This window comes from Meleagris gallopavo, chromosome Z, assembly GCF_000146605.3.
Source record: "Meleagris gallopavo isolate NT-WF06-2002-E0010 breed Aviagen turkey brand Nicholas breeding stock chromosome Z, Turkey_5.1, whole genome shotgun sequence".
Classification (NCBI taxonomy): domain Eukaryota; kingdom Metazoa; phylum Chordata; class Aves; order Galliformes; family Phasianidae; genus Meleagris; species Meleagris gallopavo.
In genome coordinates, this window is record NC_015041.2 from 18,500,517 (window position 1) to 18,524,813 (window position 24,297).

The 24,297-nt window shown below is 35.6% G+C and overlaps 1 protein-coding gene across 1 annotated transcript; it reads left to right on the forward strand.

Moving 5' to 3' along the window:
* Window positions 1-2,510: 2,510 nt before the first annotated feature.
* Window positions 2,511-24,015, forward strand: KIF2A (kinesin family member 2A; the record flags this gene model as incomplete). Its single annotated transcript, XM_019610187.1, has 13 exons — window positions 2,511-2,791; window positions 6,090-6,180; window positions 6,403-6,466; window positions 6,874-6,965; window positions 7,157-7,299; window positions 8,627-8,831; window positions 11,169-11,279; window positions 14,344-14,411; window positions 16,089-16,202; window positions 17,035-17,185; window positions 18,701-18,802; window positions 22,620-22,755; window positions 23,115-24,015. Coding segments are annotated over 13 exons (1,644 nt in total), but the record flags the coding sequence as incomplete, so codon positions are not given.
* Window positions 24,016-24,297: the final 282 nt, after the last annotated feature.

A 24,297-nucleotide genomic window follows, 5' to 3' on the forward strand; every position in this document is an offset into this window, starting at 1 on the left:
TACATGTATTTTTTTAAACACTTTCAAGTGGTCTTGAATAAAACATTGAGGGAATTATTCAGGTGGTGCCTAATGTTGATGTTCCATGATATGTTGGACACCCAAGGGTATCCAGTAAATTTTCATAGAGCTAATGGATTATGGACAAACTGGAGATCCACAGCTCCTGTAGTTGCTGCTCAGGTCTGAGCAAATGTTCTAAGGTACATGAAATGTTACTAAATACCTGGTATTAAGTACTGTGATTAATGTACAGCAATGTATTTATAGATAAATACGTAGAGTATTACTTCTTACTTCTTACTCATTAGGCTGTAGTCAAAATTCCCAAAACTGTTTCAACTCTAGTTAAATCCCAGTGTTCCCATCAAGTTCTTCGCTGTCATTGGGAAATTCAGAATCACAGATGTTTCTGGATTGGTACTGATTTTCATCTTGAAAGATATTTCTTTCTCTTTTCCTTTAGCTAAAGGATTCAAAGAGCACCTCTCTATTTGAAACAGCATGGGGTGTATTTAGTGTTTTTGTACTCTCAGAACTATAATTCAAGGATTATCTGGAGCCAGCACTTCCAGAGGCATAGAGAATTATAGCAAAGTGAAAACGTATGCTGATATCAGTATATAGTTTATTTTATTTTCAATTTTTTTCTTTTATTGATCTGAAAGGAATTAATCATCCTAAAAACTGTTTAGTTGAAACTATTTTTCATAAAGTATATAATAAAGGTATTCAGTACACAATCATCACCTTTTATCTGCACTCAGGTTGCACAAAATGAAATTATAGTAAATGACAGCAAATTGTTATGAGGAATAAGCTAGGATTCAGAAGTTGGATTGAAAATGGTATAAGTTGCATACTTAAGCTATGAGTAATTATAAGCTATTAAGAAAATATTGCTGAGGAGATTTTAGGAAGATAAGCAGCGAAGCAAAAGGGGAGTTGGCATTGAAGTTATTTTATATTTTTAAAAATAAGTTTTTATTTCTTTAAAAAAAAAAAAGAAAAAGGCATTAATGAGATAATTATGCAAAGGAGAAAGCAGAGAGGTAATCTAGTACTCCCATGATACAATCTTCTGAAAACATGTATTCTATTTTTGAGAGTTCATAAGAAGCAGTATTTATTATGCCATGTTTTTAATTAAAGAGTATGAAAAAATCGAAGATAGTAACGTACGATCCACTGATGAGGGGAAAAAAAGTTTGTATCCTTATTTCATGAAGAACATGTCAAACATACTACCTTTCCCTTCCCATGTTCTTATTTTGGAAGTCTGTAAGATGTTCAAATCAGGTCCGCCAATCACTCTGTCAGCCTCATGCAGGTAAAATTATCACAACAGTCTTCAGGTATTCACAGCGCAAATCATTTTGTGAATTGACCTTTCAGGAAGTAAATCTTCAGGTTCATACTTTATTTTAGTGAGGTATATTTACAATTGAGAAATGTATTGTGAGTTTCATAGACAGTATTCCAAATTTTCATCAGCATGGAATACGGGTTGTTAGAGCTGGGGGGGAGGTAAATGTCTAATTGCAGACAATTCTTAAGGAAGTAACTGCTTTTGACTGCTATAGTGGAAAAGCTGTTTCTGTAAATAATTGACCTTCATACATTCATTTTTACTTGTGTGCTATTTTTCTTGTCTCTGATTACTGGAGAATAATTGCATATTATTTTATTGCACTGCAATTGAAATCTTGATTACATTATGACTTAAATGCATTCTTGTATTGGCATGAAATGTCATGAAGTGGTAACCATTGTACTGTTTGATGAATGTTGTTAACTGATGAAAAGATTTCTATCTGATTGCATAAAGCTGCATCTAATTTTTGAACTACATGTCGTTAGAAATTTTATGTAGAATCGCAGGTAGGAGACGTTAGTGATCCTGACTGTATGCAGAGGATCTTGATTTTTGTGGACCACTGGGTTCTCTATATTTTGCTGACTCTTATTTCCCACAACAATTGGCCGTAAATTGCAGTTCTGCTTAGTAATTATAACCTGGGAACTCACTGTTGAAATCGCGTCTAGATGGCTTTTGTTCGTTCCCATTGACAGAAAGCATCATTAGCATTTTTGGTTTCTGTTCACAAGATAATTTACTATAACATACTTTTTAAAATGTTTACTTACTATAACATTTGGATTTAGAGAAAATGAAATTGCAAAACGTAAAAATAAAGATGGTTCTTCTAAAGATGTTAATTTCTTTTTTGTATGTTGGACAGTCCAATTAGTAGCTGCAGTGTCTGGTTTCTCCAGAGAAGTTATTTATAAAAACTCACAGTATATGGCAGTAAACTGCAGAAGAGTAAATAAACCTTGGTAAAAGAACACAAATCCGTAGAAAACATTATTATAGAATACACTACGAACCATAACTGATCTTTCTTTTTCTTCTCAAGTTTTTAACACTTCTTTTGAATTTCTCTCCACCGATAGGATGATTAGGTTTCCAAAATGAAATCTTACTTAGCAGGTTGCTATCCAGGTAACAGTTGTTTGCACTGTTGTTACTTAGAGTAGCTGTGTTATATGAGATTTTATATAAGTGTAAACACCAGGGAGGAAGAGTGTTAGTAGATAAAAATCTGTATTTCACTTATTTTATAGAAACTTTAATGAAAGACCTTGATGTAATAACAATTCCTAGCAAGGATGTTGTGATGGTACATGAGCCAAAACAAAAGGTGGATTTAACAAGGTACCTAGAAAACCAAACTTTTCGTTTTGATTATGCCTTTGATGAAACGGCTCCGAATGAAATGGTTTACAGGTATGTCATATGCTTGTTTTATGAATCTTTTCTTCCTCTTTTATTTACTATGTCAGTAACTGTGGGCTTACTTTAACCCTTGACTCCTATTCTCTTTATTCCAACTTCTTTTACCTATATAATTAGAATATAATTCTTCCAATGCTGAAGTTTTCATCTTCAGTGTCATCTCCACCTCTGACCTTGCTTCTGCTTTCAGTCCTTCTCCAAGCCCTACCTTGCTAAACTCTAGCCTGTACTGCCTGCCTTCTCAGCCAGTGAATGTTTTCAACAATTGCATTGCTATCCATCTGTCTAAGCATTATTTTCTTATTAATTAGTATGTGTGCAGCAACTGATGCGCAAGTCATTGCTACAGAAACTTGGAACAGAAGTGTAGCACCAGACCCAAATGGCTTGCTATAGAATATATGATAACTAACTTACGGACACAAATCAGAAGAGGGTGAATTTAAAAAAAAAAAGAGCATTGCTAGATTTTTTTCATACTGCTGAGAATTCTGAGCTAGTTTGTCTGTTGGAAGAAATTCAGCTGATGTAACACAGATCTCTTTGGGAGCTAATTCATCTTGCTGAAAATGTCGTAACTTTCTGATTTAAAAAAAACAGCAGCAACAAAGACAAATGCGTGTGCAGCCCCAAGATATTTGGATCTCCTTTTTTCTTTTCATTTGGTCTTCTGTTTTAGTTTCCCAGTTGGCACAGAATAATGCTCAGAATGCTTTGAAAAATCTTATCAGAGGTTGCTACTTGCATTGTACCATTCAGTGAATGGATTAGATACAGTAGTAAGCAAGGTTTGATGGCATGGTAGGTGATAATTTTGGTATGCAGTTTGAATATTTTGGATCTTTTTGTGAGGAATATTGATATTAAAAAGGCGTTTGTGAAGATAACTTTCTGAATGTTTGCAGAGTGCTTCACATTATCTCAAAGTGAAGTTTTAGTGCTTATTTTTAATCCAACAGCCAGGAAGTGAAAGTTAGCATGATATCCTGATCGGTGCTGTGGGAAAGGAGAAAGTACATAGCAAAAGATTTGTTGAAACGTGTTGAAAATGAAAATTTGTTTTATTTTTGATAGGGGGAGGAGGATAGCAAAAGGCAAGCCTCTTTTGGATGTTAGTGTAGCATTAGCACAGTGTGGATATTTCTCGCTAATGTTTGTCTTTTGGTGACATCTTTTCTTGACACAGAAGGCCTGTGGGAGTGCAGTCTAGTTTGTAACGTGCTTCTTGCAGCAGTATTTCTCCTGCTTAACAACAGTTCTTTAATTTCCATACTTCTTGTTATTCCTCATGTATCTTTGAGAGCATACTTTTCAGTTGTGAAAGACGCTTTTGGCATATAGCAACATCATATTTTTGTATCTAATTTCTTCTGAGTAATTTTCATTAGTTACATAATAGTGTTACAATGAGAAAATATTCAAAGATGTTTGTATTAATACTGAAATGGTATAACTCTGCCTTGGTAGTAGGAAGGCTTTTTTCTTTTCTTTTAGACAGCATGGTATTGATTATTACTTGAAGAATAGCTTTCTTCCAGGTCTCTAGCATAATTTAAGAGCAAAATGTCATAGTGTACTCCCACAGTGGGGAGGAAAAGCAGTGTGGTTACTCCAGTTTTCTTTGGTGCTAAAATTACTTTATTTCTATACTGAAAAACATTTTTCAGTTTGTCAGGGAGAAATCTCCTACTCTTTTTTTAGTATTTTTTTGTAAGCTGTATTTGAAGTGTTTTTGACGCCTTAAGCTACAAAACTGAGTTGCAGTTTTTCTTTAACGTTAAAAGAAATGCTTACTGGTTTGCATGGTATGCATTTTGAATATTTAAAGGAGAATCAGAGTTTGTATTTTTGTAAGATCAATATTGCAAGTTAAGATTCTAGGCGAGGGAAAGTTTTTGGCTTGGCAGTAATTTAGGTTGTATAATGCTTTATGAAATCTTTTCTAGGCATGATTGTGTTTTGCCTTATTTAAAAATATTTACTCCCTTTTTTATAAATAAAATAAAATTTAAAATTCAACTAAATGGACATAATGGAGTATCCTTCTTGAAAGGATAGAATCATAGAATTGCTCAGGTTGGAAAAGACTTAAGGATCATCAAGTCCAACCACAACCTAACCAAACTACCTTAATTCTGACAACCCTCAGTTAAATCATGTTCCTGAGCACCAGATCCAAACGGATTTTAAACGCACTTGGAGATGGTGACTCAACCATAGGTTTCTTGAAATTTGTATTTAGAGTATGTAAAGAGCAAACAGATAAGAAAATATCTGGTTGAGGACATAGGAAGTACATGCTTGGATGAAATAAGACTGAGGCTAATAAGGTATCGTTAGGTGTGTTTTTGATGAAAATTAGTGATTCTGTGATTCTTGTCTACTGAACAGGTTGATGTTACCTGTTTACTCATAGTAATTTATTTGTTTATTCCAAAGTAGAATGAAAGGAGCTCCTGAAACCTGAGTGTTTCTATAAGCAATCATTCCTGTTTCTGTCACTAAACTTAGTGTAAACACCTTGAAGAAGTTTAGAGTGTATTGTAAACACTCTTATCACTATTTTTTTAGTAGAAGTAACGCTCTATTAGGTTACCCTTTGCTCTTTCAAGATTTTCTTGAAGTAACTGTGTTAAGCAGCTAGAGGCAGTAACAGTGTATGTTCTATTTCTATTTTGAACTTAGTTACATCTCTTCTTAAGCCTTTTTTCAGCGTATGTAACTTCTCAAGATGGTAAGAATCGCAATGTTGTTTTCACCACATACCTTAATAAGTAAATCTTGGAAAAAGAAAAAAAAATTGAACATTTTTTATATTGGCAAAACCTAAGTATTTTTCTGTTTTACTGTTCTACTTACGTATCTTCTAATACTGTCTCTGTCAGAAATTTTAGGGAGCTACAAACTCCATATAGTAAGCTTTGCTGTGCTGCGTTATTGAAACAAGGTGTTTTTTTTTTCCTGAGGATTTAAAGGAGGATAACGTTGTAGAAAAAATAGGAGATGCTCTTTAGCTATTGTGTAATTTCTTAAGGATTTTTTAATATGTTAGAACTCTGTTAGCCTCTTTAGTTCAAGAATTAATTTGGAGATATTCTTTGGCCTCTAAAGATACAGAACCAGTTTTGTCACTTCTTGCCTTAAAGTGTATATTATCCCTGTGGTAGTGGAATCTTAAAGTATTTCTGTTTCTATTTCTGTTTCTTTGGTTCTTTCTGGTTGTTTTTTTGTTTGTTTGTTTGTTTTATTTATTTGCTTATTTTTTTCTTATTATTTTTTTTCATTCTAGGTTTACAGCTCGACCATTAGTAGAGACCATATTTGAAAGAGGAATGGCCACTTGTTTTGCTTATGGGCAAACAGGCAGTGGAAAAACCCATGTAAGTATTTCTTCTACATGTAAGCAATAATCTGTTTTTTTTTTATGTACAGTGCACTACAGTGCACTTCACTTTTATAAAGAATTTTTTTTTTACAGTGCACTTTTTATGTAAAGTGCACTACAATGCACTTCACTGAATTCTATGAATAATAGAGATCTATGTTCTGTGATTTTTATCATGTTTTGGTGTTTGATTGTCTTATCTTTTTATTTAATATAGACTATGGGTGGTGACTTTTCAGGAAAGAACCAAGATTGTTCAAAAGGAATATATGCACTTGCAGGTGAGATTTTATGGTCTATTGGCTTTTCACAAGCATGTTGAGATCAATGTGTTGTCTTATATTTTGTACATTTTTTTGTACAAGCATTAGAGTGTGTGTTTTGTATTGCAGTGAGATTTCGGTAAAGTCGGAATTTGTTCCTAGATCTATAGTCTTTACATGGTCAGATAAGTGTATAAATAGAGTGTTTCAAAAATAAAACAAAGATTATGGTTGAGTTTACTACTTGGGGCCTTCAGCATTTTCCATTGTAATCTGGCAGTATAAATTGTAGTGACTTAAACTTGGTTGATTTATCATATCTGTTTTATTTTCAAATTATTAGAAATGCTGGGTATTATGTAATAATGAGTGTTAAGTGAAAATGTGTAACTAAATTTTGGTTTATTTGGGGAATATATTTGCAGCTCGAGATGTCTTTTTAATGCTAAAGAAACCAAACTATAAGAAGTTAGAACTTCAAGTATATGCAACATTTTTTGAGATCTACAGTGGTAAGGTAAGGAAGTACTTCTTCATAGCAAGATTGTGAGATTGTTATGTACTTATTGGGATTTTATCATCTGAATGCTTTATTTCAAATAATTATTTACACTTCTCTTCCAAACGTTATGCTACAGGATTTGAAACAAATGTCTTCTAAAATTAATTCCTCTTCTACTGTTCTATTTTTCTCCCCCTTTCCATAAGGTTTTTGACTTGTTGAACAGGAAGACAAAATTAAGAGTGTTAGAAGATGGTAAACAGCAAGTCCAGGTGGTGGGATTACAGGAACGAGAAGTCAAATGTGTTGAAGATGTTCTTAAGCTTATTGAAATAGGCAACAGCTGCAGGTATCTTCCATAGCTTCCACTAATTTTTCATTGTAAATTAATGAATTAGAATACCTCTTATTATTTTCTGTCTCTGCATACTGATGGCTTTTTAATAGGCAGGTTGTTTTCTGAAAATACTGACTCCAAGGAGAAAGAAAGAATTTTTTTTTTTTTTTTAATATTTTGAAGTCTACCTGCCTTTTGTATGAAGATAGAGTTTCTCTGCCTTTTAGAGACATGGAAGAACAGACTTTTCTACAGTATATGAACTGCTTGCATTTATGTAACCAGCTTATTGACTTAAATTCACGTTGTTTGAAATCTGGAATACTGCCAGATTATTCAGATCTAAAAGGCCTTTATATGTACTGACAGAGGTTAAGCATAAAGTTTTTTTCTTTGTTAAAATGTAACTTCATTGTTTTTAAAATTTGTCTTTCACATGGACTGCTGCTTGATGAGATAAAAAATGCCATCGGCAGTTTTACATGTAAGCTCTCTTGTTGTCTGGAATAAATAACTCATTTGTTCTTGCTTTTAAGATGAAGGTAAAATACTAAAAATCTTCAATTTCTTTATAAAGCTGGAGAGAGAGATGTAGCAGTACCATGTGCGCCAGATTATTAGGATTATATCTCTAGTGTCTATGAGCATGTTAGACATGCTGCCAGTGTAGGTAAGAAGAAACAGGACTCTGCATTGAAAGCATATAGGTTATTCTGAAAGTAACACCTCTTATTTCCATGGAAACTACAACAGATACAGAGAGCCCAGTAATGCTACTTGACAGAGCAAATTCTCAGCTACAAAACACTGTTTTCCAGCATAATCACCACCACTAGTTATGCATTCTTTGCCAGTGATGAACAAGAGCCTAAAGGCTGCACTCATAAAAATCTGCATGGCCATCTGGAACATGGCTGGTCTTTCATGTTGCTGTTGCCGCTGCTGAAACGTACCACCCACCATCTCAGTGTGCTCACATCCACTGTCTGATCTCCAGCAACATTCAGCAAGGGTCAGTGAATGTCAACCTTTTTATTCCACGTGGAGGAAATTGGTGACACACCTTTGCTTCATCTGCACTTCCATGTTGTATGACATTTTGTCAGACTACCCCTGTGCTGCTATCTGTAACATGGCAACAAAGTCTAATGGAGTATTGGTGAAAGGTTCAACCTCTACTGCCATACCACCAACATCCGCCCTTGATGTTGTGGGCCAACAGAATAAAACAGGAGGCGTTGTTTTCAGAACAGCCCTCATATATGTATTACGTATATGTTTAACGTGTATGGTCCTTCACATCTTCATAAGTTCCCTTCTTCTCTTCTTTTGTTCAAAGGACATCTGGTCAGACATCTGCAAATGCACACTCATCTCGAAGCCATGCAGTGTTTCAGATTATTCTCCGAAGGAAAGGGAAATTGCATGGTAAATTTTCTTTGATAGATTTGGCTGGAAATGAAAGAGGAGCTGATACTTCCAGTGCAGACAGGCAGACGCGGCTGGAAGGAGCTGAAATTAACAAGAGCCTTTTAGCACTCAAGGTAACTGAAATGTTTCCATTGCATTTGAGTAGATGGAAGTTTTCTACATAAAATAGAAATGACCATTAAAACAAGTGTTTTTTCAGACTTTGCTTGTCTGCGCTATCTACTGATGTGGCAGGTAAAATAATGCATTGATTTTTTTTTTCCTCTGAATGCCTGAAGGAGCACCTGTTCATTACCAAATAGAAGCATTGCAGAGACTTGTACTATTGCTTTTCGTGTAGTTTAAAACAAAAACAAGCAACCAAAACTGCCTTAAATTTTGAAGACTTCTCCAATGTATGTCTAAAATGGAAGAAGATGTGAGGGGGGTTAACTTACTTTGCCACTTAAGTCCTGAAATATTTACTGGAAATATTCCTACTTGTCTCAGTATTTGTGTGTGCGTATGTATGTATATTTTTTAAATAAAAGGATAAAATGACATTTGTTCACTGCTGTTAATTAATTCACTAAGGAGGAAAACACCACAGCAGCAGTATATGCAGAAAGAACTAACAAATTGATTAAGTTAATTCTTTAACAGTGAGACCTATTTTTTGGCTATTCTCCATAGCAAACTGTGTGATACAATTACAGATTTTCATACGTTAATCCAGAACTGATATTGTTTAAATACTCAAATATGTTTTTTCTTCTGCTTCACAATCTTCTGAAGAGATTCAGTCTAAATAAAAAAAAATATTTTTTCTGCTTCTAAACAAATTTTACAAAACAGAACTGTAATATGTCATTACAAAACATGGAATGTGTGACATGTTGAAAAACTGGAAGCAGCAATCCCAAAACTGTGGCCTGTCTTCATGTAGCATCAAAATAAATAATGCAGGCAGCACTGTGTTGATTTTTATCACTTTTTTTTCCAAATGCGATTGAATAAAATTGTTTTGTTTTCTTTTTACTTAGGAAAATCATAAAATAAGCAGTTAACTTTAGTTAGCATACCCATCCAAAATAGATATTCTTCATACAATTCGTCTGTTTATTTATGTGAAAAATTATGCTGCTGCTGTACTGCTGATTGAAATCTAGTTTATATGCAGAAGGGAAAATAAAAAATAAGTGAAAGTCTTGCACAAGTCTTAACAGTGGTACAGTAAGATACAACAGTTTAACATTGATATTACAATTTTCCATTTTTCATCTGTCTCAAAAAACATTGCATAGTTTGTTTCATTCTTTTTCAACACTCTTGAACTTATTTTCAAGTTCATATTAAACTGGTGTGTTCTGAGGAATAAACTTTGGTGCTGATCCAAGATTTGCTATTCACGTGTGTGATCATCCAGTCTTAGCATGTTCAGAGTTGATACAAAAGGTTATTTCTTGAATGTCTCTATGTAGAAGTAGTGTTGTCATTTCTTTGTTTGGTTTTCTGAGCTATGATGGAAAGAAAAACAATCTAAGAACTATTTATATAAATATTTATTGTGTATTGAAGTTTAAAAGCTGGGGAAGTCCTGCTATAATTCTTACATAATTAAGGAGACAATACAGTTCTATGTTTTTTTTTTTTTTCTTTCAATACTAAGCTAAATGAAAATCACTGTAATTAATTACAATAGCTTAATTCACTTGTGAGTTGCTGTACCAGTAATTCAGCATACATATTTGTTACTTTCTGATCTGTTCTTTCCTTATCTAAATATAGTAGTAACATACAAAATAATTAAAAGATTTCAATGGTTGCATTGCCTTTATTACTGAAACCTTTTTAAGCATTTACATGTGAGCTTCAGTCTTTCTGCTTACCTGAGCTGTGTCCATTCTATAAAATTATACTCGTGAGTTTGTTTTTTTTTTTTTAAATTATTTGTTAAAGCCAACTTGCCATTGTGTCTGTTCTATATCATGGTAGTACTAGACTGAATCCTTTTTTTTTAGTTCTGTTGTTTGCTGTTTCACAGTTGCAATGCTTTCTTGGACTGTTATCCCATGGTTTCTAGTATGGGTTTTGGAAGAAGTTCAGACTTCTTATATAAGGAGAAATTTATTAGCAGGTGTTTGAACTCTGATTGGACAGAAATAATGATTAGATTATAACAGCGGTGGCTTGCACTGTTGTACATAGTTGCTGCTATGGCTTTTATAGTAATTTCTTAATATTTGCTTCTGCACCATATTTCTCACTAGAACTCTCCAAAAAGTTGCAGATACTTGTTTAGTCTCATACCCTTCTAAGCAAGAGAGAAAACATTATGACTGAACTTTAATGATATCTTAGAAAACAGCAAGTTACTATATCATATATTATCTGATTTTTTTGAATTGAATTTTTATTATGTGTTTTTCTTAGAATGGGTTGAATAAATACAAACCTCTTTGTTCCTTCAGGAGTGTATTAGAGCCTTAGGCCGAAATAAACCTCATACGCCATTCAGAGCAAGTAAACTTACTCAGGTGCTAAGAGATTCGTTCATTGGAGAAAACTCCCGTACCTGTATGGTAAGTTTGCTTAGTTAACTGTATGTATTAATGATTTCATTGAGAAAAGCTACTACTGCAGGATATTGCGTTTAGAATTTGTCATTTGCTGCTGGCAGTCTGTTGCATTTAATCTTATAATGCCTAAGAAATAAAGAACATAAACTATTATATTTGGAGGGACACTTTCAGCAGAGATATTTCACGTAACTCGTTCCCCCCTCTTATTGCTTGTTCTTCTTTTCTAGCTAGGGACCTAGGTAGAGTGGTGTTTCTGTTGGTGGAGGTTTTTTTTAAATAATGTCTTAACTGTTTAAGAGTATTGTTTGTTGAATCAGAATGTTGAAAAGGTAATGTAAGCTGTAAGTATTCTGATGAGTTATGGCCTTTAAATGATGAAGGTAAATTTAGAGTTGCTATCACAGGCATCAGAGTATGCTCTAGGCTGTTGGAGGGGGGTATAATTGGGCTATGTGGGATGAGTAGTTGTATATTTTGTGTGTATTTGCATTGGACAGAAGAACAGAATTCTGTTGGGAAGTGGAAAGGACAGATGAAGGCATTAATGTTCACTGGTTTTATTTGTGCCTCCATAACGTTCTACCCTGATGGAAATGCAAGCTCTCTGCAACAAACAGTGGCTATTAGGCTTGTTTGTGATGGCCACTTTTCAGACTTCTTGAAATCAATTTAAATGCCACAGAAGTCTGCAGACCACAGCATGAAAACCACAGTGTTAGCGCAGCTTTGTCTTTTCTTCAGCTTTTTAGTATGGCTCTAGTCTGAAAATGGTGATAAGATAGCACTTTTTAAATTCTTTTACTCTCCTTCAGTTTTCTAATGAGAATATGGGTTTATTTTCTTTCCACTGTCACATGACTTCACAAATCCTATTCAGAATCAGAAAACAAAAGCAAAACAATGCATTGCTAGCTAATGTATCTGCAACACGGAAGATGTGGAAAGTTAGGCTGCTAGGAACTACTCTCTATACACAGAAGGATTAACAGTTACGGGTATTTCATGAAGTTCTCACCAAGACCCTTAATGTTCCTAGAAGTGCTTACAAGATGTCTCCATTTTGCTGTAGCCTTTTTATTTATTATGCTTTTGTTAAAGGTACCATAACTTTTTTTTTCCTGTTTAAATACACAACAATCAATAATCATCAAAAATAATCCATGATCTAAGGGTTTTTAACACTTGATGTACCCGATCATATTCCTTTATTTTATGTTTGATACATTCTGCATTAGGGAAAAGACTCCCCCATGGAAAATAAGTGGAAATATGAGTTGTTTTTATTAATTGTACAACTACAGTTGTATCTCAAACTATCAAAAACATGAAGTCAGCATAAATATTTTATCTTGAATGTTATTATTGCTGCAGTTACACTGTAGGATATTGTATTATTGTCTGAAATTCACAAGGTAGCTGCATAGAATAGTCCTTCCAGCCAGTTCTGCATTCTGGATGTGCTGCAGTCATTGCTGAAGATTAAGACCCCTTAGTCCTTCAGGCTGGGAGTAGGAACTTGGGTACTTCAGTGTTCCAGAAGGGACATTGATTCTTCTATGATGGCTTATAAGTAGTGTAGATTAAAGGTACGAAGAATCATGTTTCCGTCTTAAAGATATTCCTGTGTATAAATATGCATATATATATATGTATATAGTGCAGCCTTTTCCACCCTCCTTGGCTGGAATTATGAATGAGGAAGTGAGTGGTGGAGGGGTCAGAGCCATCCTGTCCTTCCTAGATTAGACTTGTTGGGGCATAAGAGCATGTGATTTAGTGAACGTTTCTGTTCAACAGACTGTGTCTTGCTCTCTGAAAGTTATGTCAGCACTTGCAGTGGCACTTGCCTATAGCAGCTGTTCGTATGTGCTTGAAGAGGTGGAGCAGTCTCCTGGCATTGCAGTAGTTGCCATGTGTGGTGTACTCTGAACATTGAACTGATAGAAGTGATGCATGTGCCTTTCTCGTAATATGATTTTGGAGGGATTTAAAATCTTTGAGATTTTATTAATTAGCACCCATGATGCTTTCCTATGTTTATCAGCATTAGAGACTTAAACTTAGTGTGTGTATAGCTCTTCAGACTTTCTAGCTTCCTCCCACTGCATAACTTTCCTTTCTCCCCAGTAGGAGAAATTCCTCTCAGGAATTATTTGCACAGTAATGTCAGCAGCAGGATAAAGCAGAAGACCAGGATTATCTATTTTTCAACAGTTTTAGTCTTAAAATGCTGTGATGCCAGTGGAAAATTTAGTTTGTAGGATCATAGAGGTGTTTTTCCTGGTTAGTGCCTTGATGGCTATCCTGAAAGGAACAGAAATAAAAAAAAAAAAAATTGGAGTGCTGAGAGAAGCTAGGACAAATAGTGATGCCACTGTTGTCTGATTGTTACTTTTGCTAAGTGCTGAAAAGAAGGTGAGATATCCTGGGTGTGTTATTTAACCAGAAAAGGAAAATCCTAGAGGTTCCAAATATATGTGATAAGTTAGATATCAAGTATTATTTACAGATAATTTTCAGTTTAGAAAAACAAAATTCTTTAGGAAAATATTTGAAGATATTAAACATGTGTTTAAGTACCATTTTGGACAATAGCCAAAACATCTCCCAAATCAGTATACTGTCTGTTGAATGTAGAACAGTCTACAAAAGAAAAAAACAACAAACAAAACAACAAAAACAAACAAAATGATAGTGGTAGTATGGAGGATACATTAGACTTATTTTTTACTGAATGGTATATTTCTCTTTTTGAGAAGTCTTACTTTTTCAGTTCGTGTTTTGCATTTACAAGTTGTGTAAAGGCTGCCAGATGAGGGAAATTGAAGTTTGCATGGATTCTTAATATGTCAGGTTACAGTTATACAAAAACTTCATCATCAACAGATGTATCTGTTCTTGAGATGTCTACTGTGTATAGCTGCCTTAATACAGTGACGTTTGTTCTTGTAGAGGACCTCACATGAAATTGGGGACTCTAGGGGGAAAACGAAAGTTAATTTGAATTCATCTACCCTTTCATCTGTGCAAAACAACCTGTTAACATTTGGCATGTTTTCTGCAGATTGCTACAATTTCTCCAGGGATGGCATCATGTGAAAACACTCTTAATACTTTGAGATACGCAAATAGGTATGGAAAATGTTATTAAATATATGCTATTGATCACTGAAGTTTGGAATTCTGTTGTTCCGTGATGTAGAACTGTTTTAGCTCCCTGAATATTTATGCGTGTTTGCATTTGATAATAAGATTAAAAACAAAATAATGTTTCAGGCTCACATTTAATTCAATTAGTCACTTTTTGCAACTGTAACAGAAGAACCAGTAGAAACTGCATTTAAGCAATTTTCCAGAGATAAGTGTAGCGTGGAATGCAAGGAGTATAGAAGATGCTGCTATTTTTGCCCCTCTTATGAAGACACCTCCTCTTGCTTTAGGGGATTGTTGTGTACTTGTTATTCATGATTCTCTGGAGTTCCGGCAGGGATACATTTCTGAACTATGTTTTTTCCATCCCCTTGTAATTTTGAGGTGTTACAAGCCTATTTGATGTATCTGTTAGCTAGATTACTCATTTAAAAATTCCACTTTTGCTCTTGTTGTGATTTTGTACTTCTGAAGTGTAGGCAAATATCTGAGATAAATAGGGAAAGAGCTGGTTAATCCTACAGCGATTATATCGTCAGTGTAGAGAAATTATCACCTCCAGAGACTGTCAGCACCTCTTGATTTGCTGCTGCTGCTGCTCTTGAAAACATTAGCTTCTCTTCAGTAGTTTTAAAAGGAGCCTTTCCCATCTGTAGTTCTCTTTATTTACTTATATCCCGTGTGTGTTGCATTCGGATCTGCTAGAGTTTTCCAGCCAGACCCAGAGATTGCCAAGAACAAAGGAGGCAAACCACGTATGGGCTGTTAGAATTTCTGTTCATTTTTCCAGAACAGGCTACCACCTAGTGGCCTGGAATTAGCTTTTCTTCCCTGAATGAAAAGATAAGAGCAGAACCATATCTGGGTCTTCCTGTGCAGCCCTGGCTGGCCACTGATGAGCAAAAAGAGTGCTGTAGAAGCTTACCACAGACTCCTCTTATAATCTGAGTTAGTGCCTGGAGCAAGGGAATTAGTAGCAAATCTGTCTGGCTCAAATTCATGTTTGATTTCATTCCTTGTGAAGTCTCTTGCAGTTATGTAAAGGAGGGAATTCCATGTTGATCAAGACTCATTGGATTTTCCTGTCCCATATAACATATGTGTTGTTGAATTGATAATGGGGGGGGAAAAAAAAAAACACAATATTACAAAAACACACACCAATTTCTAGTATATGAAGTAATTGCAATGAAACTTTTTCTTCCTCTTGGTGTCACATTTGTATGTTGAGGGAGGGTAAATGCTTATCACCGTAAATTTGCCTCATTTTCTGTTTTTTTAAGCTTTTTTTCTTCTAGCAATGTATCAGTTTCATAATACAAGTAATTTATAAGTGCTGAACACCAGTGAGTATGCAGTGTAAGAAAGTGGGCAGGCCAGAAAGTGTTGTAGCCATACTGGTTTGATACTTTAAACAGAGCAATTTGATAGAATATTGAATGTAGAGGAAATTTTATTAACAGCATGGACTGAAATCCAGAGTTATTCTTTCGAAAACACTGCATTTGTAGTCTCCTGCAGACTAGCAGAAGTGTTCTAATTTAAAACTTATTTTTTATGCTGTTAAGCTATTGAAGAATATTAAACAAAGAGTTGTTATTTTAACTGTGTTTATAAGAACATTTTCTCTTAATTTGCTGCTGTATTTTGCTGCTGCAGAGTAAAGGAATTTGGAATTAGTCCTTCGGACATTCCCTTCTCACAGGGTAGTGGCAGTCGCTCTGATCTCTCTCCTTCCTATGAGTATGACGACTTTTCTCCTTCAATCACCAGGTCTACTTCATTCTATACATGGAATCTTTATTTTTAAGTTTTCGTTTTGACTGTGTAATTTTACAGACCAAATTTTCATTCGTCCCCTTGCCTTGAGTCACATATACTTTTCATTTTTATTTTGTTTGGCAGGTGATGGTTCTGCATGATCTGCAATCATCTTCCCAGTATTCTGTTCATCCTCCTTAAACATCCACCCTTTTTATCCAGGCTTGCTATTTTCCTTCATGCATTTAAAAAAAATAAAATAAAATGGTGATGTCACCTTTGTATATTTAGTGGACCAAATCTAACAAGTCTTTTTATAGAATAATTAATATATTTCTGAAGTTATTTTAATCAGAGGATATATTCATTCTTTGGGATTTCGTTGCAAATATTGATTTTCTTCAGAATTTTGGTGGATTTGCTTATAACAGCTCGTGAGTACTGAAAGACTAGTTTTTTTAAAGCATATTTATATGCACAGAAAAAGAAACATGTCAGGCTTTGAGTGTCAAATGAACTTTTCTATCATGTTTTTATTGTTAAGAAGTTGATGTTGAGAGTTTGAAAATTTATGCCCTCCAAGCATTTTGATGGAGAGTAATATTTCAGTGAAAAAATGACTTTTGCTGAAACATGAACTTTAATCTACATGTAACTGAAACTGAATTACACTCTTTTTTTGGTAGTAATACATTAATGGTACATTAAATTTGTGAAGGTGACATCGTCATCCATATTAAATGAATTAAATTACATATAAACCCATAAAGCTTTATTTTTAGTGGTGATGGCCACTTTGCACGTTAAGTTACTAACTTGAAAATGAAATATTCTCTAATTGTAGGGTGAAAGAGCTCACCATTGATCCAAGTGCTGCAGGGGATATTCGTCCCATTATACACCATGCTCCCAGTCAGATTGATGACTTGGACACACAGTGGGGAGTGGGGAGCTCTCCTCAGAGAGATGATCTTAAACTGCTTTGTGAACAAAATGTAAGTGGTTTATAGCATTATGTGTAAAGAGAAGATCATAAATACAATCCACATACAAATCCAGAGTAATATGTATTTGTAGCTTGCTAGCAATTAAGTTGCTAGCATACATGTTTATCTTCTCCCTTTATAGTTCATTCCCATAGAGAATTTAAAAAGAAAAGTTTTCTGAAAGGCTGAGTGAAGGGAGAATGCTTTACTTTTCTTTACCTTCTTTGATGATTAGAACTTTGAATGTGTTTGCATTGCCTGCTCTAGGTTCTGACATTTATTTGGTGTGCATTTTTTCCACTGTAGCTACACCTCATATTTGCCAATTAACAGTATCCTGGGAAACTAATCCATTTTATTTAAAACACTTGTGGTTTTGAGCATTATTTTTCAGGCATGCAGCACCTATTTTAAGTTAGTATGCCTTTCTTTGCATGTAGAAATCATCATTCCTGTTCTAAAGAACTTGATTTTCATGGTGAAAAACCCCAGTTTCCAGCGTCGGAAAGCTGTACCATGTTCCCAAAATGTCTTCCTGGGCTGAATGCGCTGTCTTCCGAAGGACGTTTTTCTTTCACTGCTGATTTTCATCTCTTGTCTGGATTCCCTAAATGTTCAACAGAGATTAAAACTCAATTTTTTAAATTACTGCTGAAAGATAGAGAAAAAAATCAGTGTTTCTGAGACACTTGCTCTGCAATCTTTGGCATATTTCTCTCATTTTATTAACTGTCTCTAGAACATACTCAGTGATTTCTGAAATCTACCACTGAACTGACAGATATTGTTTCATCTCATACTTTTTGATTGTTCACGTGGAATTCAGTTAAGATTTGCAGTGTATTTTTATACAGACTTCAAAGGCATGGTATAAGAAACCATACTGTCTTGATAAAAAATTAATTGCAACCTACCTAGTATTTTTGCCTTTGATTGTTAACTACTACTGTCTGCAGAAGTCCTGTCTGCCCTAGTTTATAAATCTATGCTGTGCATTCTTCTAATGTATTAACTGCTTTTTATTTTATAGATTTTTTTTTTCTTCGTGTTTATTCCTTTTTTTTCACTCTAAGAATGAACTTAATCCCAGTTACCTGAAATGTATTGGATTTGTTCTCTTTTTTTTTCTTTTTTCTTTTTTTTCCCTAATTATTCCTGTCTATTGTGGTATCTGTGGCAAAGGCCTTGATAGAAAATGTGGTTTTCATTAGGTATTGAAACCTACTAGAAATTACCATTTTCCCACTATTTACCTTGTTCTTCTAGCATGTTTTCCAATACTCACAAGGATAAGTGACTGGAAATGTTTAATGAATATGAATCAAATGTAAATCAGTTTACATTTCAATTTTTATTACCATCTCCCCTCATTTTTAGAGAATCTCATGTAAAAAGTATAAAATTCTATCTGATAAGCTCTGCTTTTTGCATATTTCTTTTCACTCTGCATGATGTAATGGAACATACTCAGTGTATTTTCTGTAGCCAACTTCTTTTCAGGCTGATGATTTTAATTGTTTTTAGGAAGAGGAAGTTTCTCCACAGTTGTTTACTTTCCATGAAGCTGTGTCACAAATGGTGGAAATGGAAGAGCAAGTAGTAGAAGACCACAGGACTGTCTTCCAGGTAAAGCACAGAGCTGTGTTTCATTTTATCCTAATCTAAGAATTTGGGTTTCACCAGTCAAAAGAGAATACCCCATGTATAATGCAAGATATAGTCTAGTCATTACTCTGCACCAGGGATTTTGTAATTTTTTTTTATTACATGAAGCCCATTGTAGTGAGCAGGTAGGACAGTCTACTTAGGAATGTGTCTCAGAAGCAAAATTTTAATATATTTCCTGGGATGAAAGAAGCATTCTTAAGTAGACTATGTAACATTATTTTTCAACATAGTCACCACCATTAGCTGCACATTTGTGCCAGCAGTGAGCAAGAGCCTGCATGCTATGCTTGTCTGCATTTGGCATCTGCATAGCTGCCTGGAGCACGGCTTTGCAACATTGCTGTCACCACTGCTTGTCTCCAGCAATGTTCAGCAAACATCAGTGAATGGCAGGGAGTGCCATTTTTTCCATAGTCAGAGGAATTCAGTGGCACACACTTCTGCTTTATTCACACTTAAATCCTGCCCATGGTAGGGAGGGTTGGAACTGATTGATTCTTAAGGTCTCCTCCAACATAAGACATTTTATGTTGCTATGATGATGTCATTCTGTCAGACTGCCCCTCATGCTGCCAACAAATACTGGTGGAAGATTCAGCCTCAACTGTCATGCCACCAACATCCACCTCTGACATTATGGGCCAACATAATAAAATAGCAGGTGTTTCTTTTGGAGCAGCCCTCATAGAGTACTGCCTTCAAGTATCCTTCTGTTGATATCTCCCTTTAGATGCTGAGATCCAGAACAGACCAGTATTTTTTTAACTGCCTCTTTGCTTCCTGTTTACAAATACATAAAATTTTCACTTGCAAATAGTCAGGGTCTTTGGAAGGAATACTCCAACACAGTGGTCATAAATCCTTTTACAGTCTGAAAATGAATTGTAATAGTAAGTACAAATAGCTATTTTTCAGCAAGAAATGCGAGTTCCTTCTGTTCTTAACCTAAGAATCTTAATGCATGCTTTCCATTTGGCATGTGTGCTGCAGGAGAATACAGGACATGAAACCTGTAGGATACACACCTCCTCAATGTAGGCATCAGACTTTATGGAACATTGATATGTGCGCATGTAATACATTAGGATGGTAAATAACACATTTCATACATTTAGTTTTGAAACACTAGCCCTGAAGTAAAACATGCAGAGGTGTGAAAGTCATACTCCATATGCCATAGCTGAACCCTAATACTTGGAACTTGCTTATTCTAATGCTTGGAGAGACTGTGTTAGTTTAAGATGTTACTGCCCCTGTATGTCCATCTGGCCTTCTGTTGGAGATTACTTCTAATCACAGTCAATAGAAGGAAATGTGTTCAAGCCTTAGCTCTCATATTTACAGCCTCACTTGATGGTTTATGGCATGGGTGGAAGTGTATTGCACCAGTATGAAATCTGTGGGTTGTACCAAGCAGAGGTTGTCTGTTACCAGCTTTCTCTGGGAAGCTGATGATTCTGGGATACAAACTACTCTATCCTGATTAAAAAAAAAAAAAAAAGTCATCAATGGAATGAATTGTGCTCTAGATGTGTCAGTTTTTCTTAGATTCTTGGATATATATGTTTACTTTAGATGAGATGAGTCCTATCCCAGTGTGAGTTCCATTTGTCCTTAAAACATGCATGGTGTTTAGACTATGCTTTTGATATTACTTGGCTGCTGAGCGCAGAGGGAAATACTTAATTTTAGTATTTCGGTCCCAGCATGCCTAGAACTGTCAAAAACTTCCTCTTTTTTAAATCAAAGCATTTTTAATCAGTAAGTTTGCATGGTTCTGTGAACTTCAAGCTCCTGATTGCAATCTTTCCTGCATGACTTTTTAAGCTACTCTTTTTTATTGAAATGCAAAGGCGCGTTCCATTTTCAGTACTCGTATCTGAGTGAGGAGTTATCATATGCAATATAGACCTTGAAATATCTCTTCTCTTTTACAGCTTCTGTCAAATTTGGTTTTGAGTATGGATATAATTGTCTTGGCTCCTTGACTGTAGCAAGGAAAGTTCCAAGAGGGACTAGTGAGTGACGTAGACAATCTAGTAAGGCAGGCAAAAGGAGGCTAAATTTTTTTGCCTCAGTCTTCTCTAATTAACTGCTCGTCATACTGCTCTCAAATGTTTGATTTGGTAAGAGCGGACTGGGGAAGCAACGTCCCTCCCAGTAAATGTAGATCAAGTTTGTGACTTCCTGAGGAACTTGAATATCCACAAGTCTATGGGTGCCAATGAGATGCATTCCAGAAACCTGAGTGAATTAGTTGATATAGTTGATTAGTTGAACTAGCGTGGCTTCACGAAGGGCAAGTCCTGATTGATGCAATTAGTGGCCGTTTATGTTGGTATCACTGCATTAGTGGACAAGGGAAGAGCCACTGATGTCATCTGTCTGAACTTCGACATGTTCCCACAACATTCTTCTCTCTTAAATTGGAAAGATACGGATTTGAGGGTGGACTGTTCAGTGGATGAAGAACTGGCTGCAGGATCGAGTCAGTAGCTCCATGTCTGAATGGAGATCACTGTCAAGTGGTGTCCCCCAGGGGTCAGTGCTGGTACTCATACTCTTTAATATCTTCATTAATGACATTGACAGTGGGGTTGAGTGTACCCTCAGCAAGTTTGCTGATGACACCAAAGTGTGGAGTGCAGTCAACACACCAGAGAGATGGGATGCCATGACAGGCTTGAGCAGTGGGCCCAGGTCAGTGTTACGAGGTTCAGCAAAGCCAAGTGCAAGGAGTGGAATTAACCTCTACTATCAGTACAAGCTGAGGGATGAAAGGATTGAGCGCAGCCCTGCCAGAAAAGACCTGGGAATACTGGTGGACAGCAAGCTGTACATGAGCCAGCAATGTGCTCTCACAGCCTAGAAAGCCAATCATGAGCTGGATAAAAGAAGCATGGCCAGCAGGTTGAGGGAGTTGATCCTGCCCCTCTGCTCTGGTGTACTGCATCCAGATATGGAGTCCTCAGTACATGAGAGACATGGACCTGTTGGAGTGTGTCCAGAAGAGGGCCACAAAAATGATCCAAGGGATGGAACCTCTCCTGTAAGGAGAGACTGACAGAACTGGGGCTGTTCAGACTGTTCAGACAGAAGAGAAGCCTCTGAGCTGACCTCATAGCAGTTAGTTATTAGAAGCTTTTCAGTATCTGAACGGGAGCTACAGGAAAGAAGGGGACAGACTCTTTAGCTGAGTCTGTGGTGATAGAACAAGGGGAAATGGTTTCAAGCTTAAAAAGGGGAAAATTTAGGTTGGATACAAGGAAAAAATCAGTACAGTGAGGGTGGTGACAGGTTGCCCAGAAATGTAGTGGATGCCCATTCCCTTGAGACTTTCAGGGTGAAGCTGGATTGGGCCCTGGGCAACCTGATCAAGCTGTGGATTGTCCCTGTTCATTGCAGGGGAGTTGGACTAGGTGACTTTTAGATGACCTTTAATGATCTTTTCCATCTCTAACGATTCTATGATTCTAACAGTGGGCAAATAGCCCATAATTGAAACTGAAGCGTGAATGTAGAACCATGTAACATGGTTGATGATATGGCTGTTGGAACTAAGAAATTGCATGTAGAGCACACGTAGTTTTTCTGAACTGAAAATCTGGATTCATTTAAAGACAGAAATTTGTTGGAATGAGATAATTAAGCATTAGGAAATACAGTCATCTTGAGTAAAAGTAGTAATTCTCAATCTCTTTATCTTAAAACCTGTACCTTTGCTAATGTTTTTTTGTTTTGCTATCTTGATTGTTTTTTTATAACTGTTATCTAGGAATCTATTAGATGGCTGGAAGATGAAAAAGCACTTCTTGAGATGACGGAAGAAGTAGACTATGATGTGGATTCTTATGCTACCCAACTTGAGGCAATTCTGGATCAAAAGATTGATATTCTGACTGAACTTAGAGGTAGATCGCTTTTAATCACTTTTGCTTTATTAGCAATGTGTAGTGCGGGCTTATATTTTGGGATATTTTTCCTCTTATGCTGTCATGTAATGTAGAAGAAATGATTGTTCTGTTGCCTAGGAAAAAGCTCACATCTATATTCTAGTCATTCTAGTTTGAAAGAAGAGTCTCTGTTACACCTCCAGGAAGTATGAACTTGTTTCTGCAACTTCCATTTCCTTTTCCTTTATTCCAAAATGTTAAAGGGAAGAAAAAGAAAATGCAAAGAAGATGCACACACACACACAAAAAAAAAAGTAGTTTCAGTATCTGTGTTGGGCATAGGCATATCGGTACTCATTCTCTCTTTTTCATTATAGATAAAGTGAAATCTTTCCGAGCAGCTCTCCAAGAAGAGGAACAGGCCAGTAAACAGATCAACCCAAAAAGACCACGTGCCGTTTGAAAGGGGCCTTTGCTGCTAAAGGAACCACGAACCCGTACTGCTGTAGCACACATTTGTTACAAAACCCAGTGGCCCTAAGAACTCAACTACTTGAAAGTGTAAAAACGTTAGAAATGTCTGTGGAAATGTCCTGTTTCTTATTCGCCTGAGTGACATTTTCGATTTTGTGTGAAATGCTCCTATGATGTCTACAAAATGCTTCTAGACCAGACAGCACAACCATGCAGGGTTTAGATCTGTGAAGCACTTTGTTTAAAATATTTCATTTATTCAAATTGTGAATTTTATGTTTGGAAATATTTGCCATGTTTTTAACAATGAAGTAAAACTGTGGCTATTAAAAAAATCACAGTATTTCCATATTACTGTGTTTGGGTTTGTTACAGAGATCAGCTGTGCAGTTTTAAATTGTGTTTGCTTGCATGCTCACCTCACTAGTGGTTGTACATAACTTCTCTTCTACAGATAGCTGTGCTTACCACTTCCTGTTCTGTGCCTTGATGAAGGCTACTTAACCCTAAACATCCTCCTTCTGAAGCACAGCTTTAAGCAACATTCCTAATTTTGTCAATATGAATTACTTTTATCGTATGTACATTTTTAATGTCTTTTGAAACTTTTTTTTGGTGAGTAGTTCATTCATTTCACAGAATGTGCCATATCATTTGAACAGGAACTGCAAGAGCTGTTAGAGTGGACAAACAGCTGGACATTCCATCCTCCTTGTAAAAATATGGATTCTAGATTTATTTGAAAACCATAAAGAATGGTCATATAACACTTCTCAGTTAAAAAAAAAAAAAAAAAAAGCAAAATATAAATTAGTTGATGTATAATAAAGGGTAATGTCTAAGTACCGAGGAGAGTTGTATCTTAGGATAATGCAGATATGCAGCATGTGGTATGGTGTGATAATGCTGTCAGAATAAAGGTACAATCTTACCTCTGTGTATGGCTAGGATAACTGTCACAGTTTGGGGATCTAGCTAAATAAATACATTTTGGGGATCTAGCTAAATATACTGGCCTTTCACATACTGTTAAATTGGCTTTTGATGCATGACAGATTTACATGTACATTAACTGTAGTTTGCAGG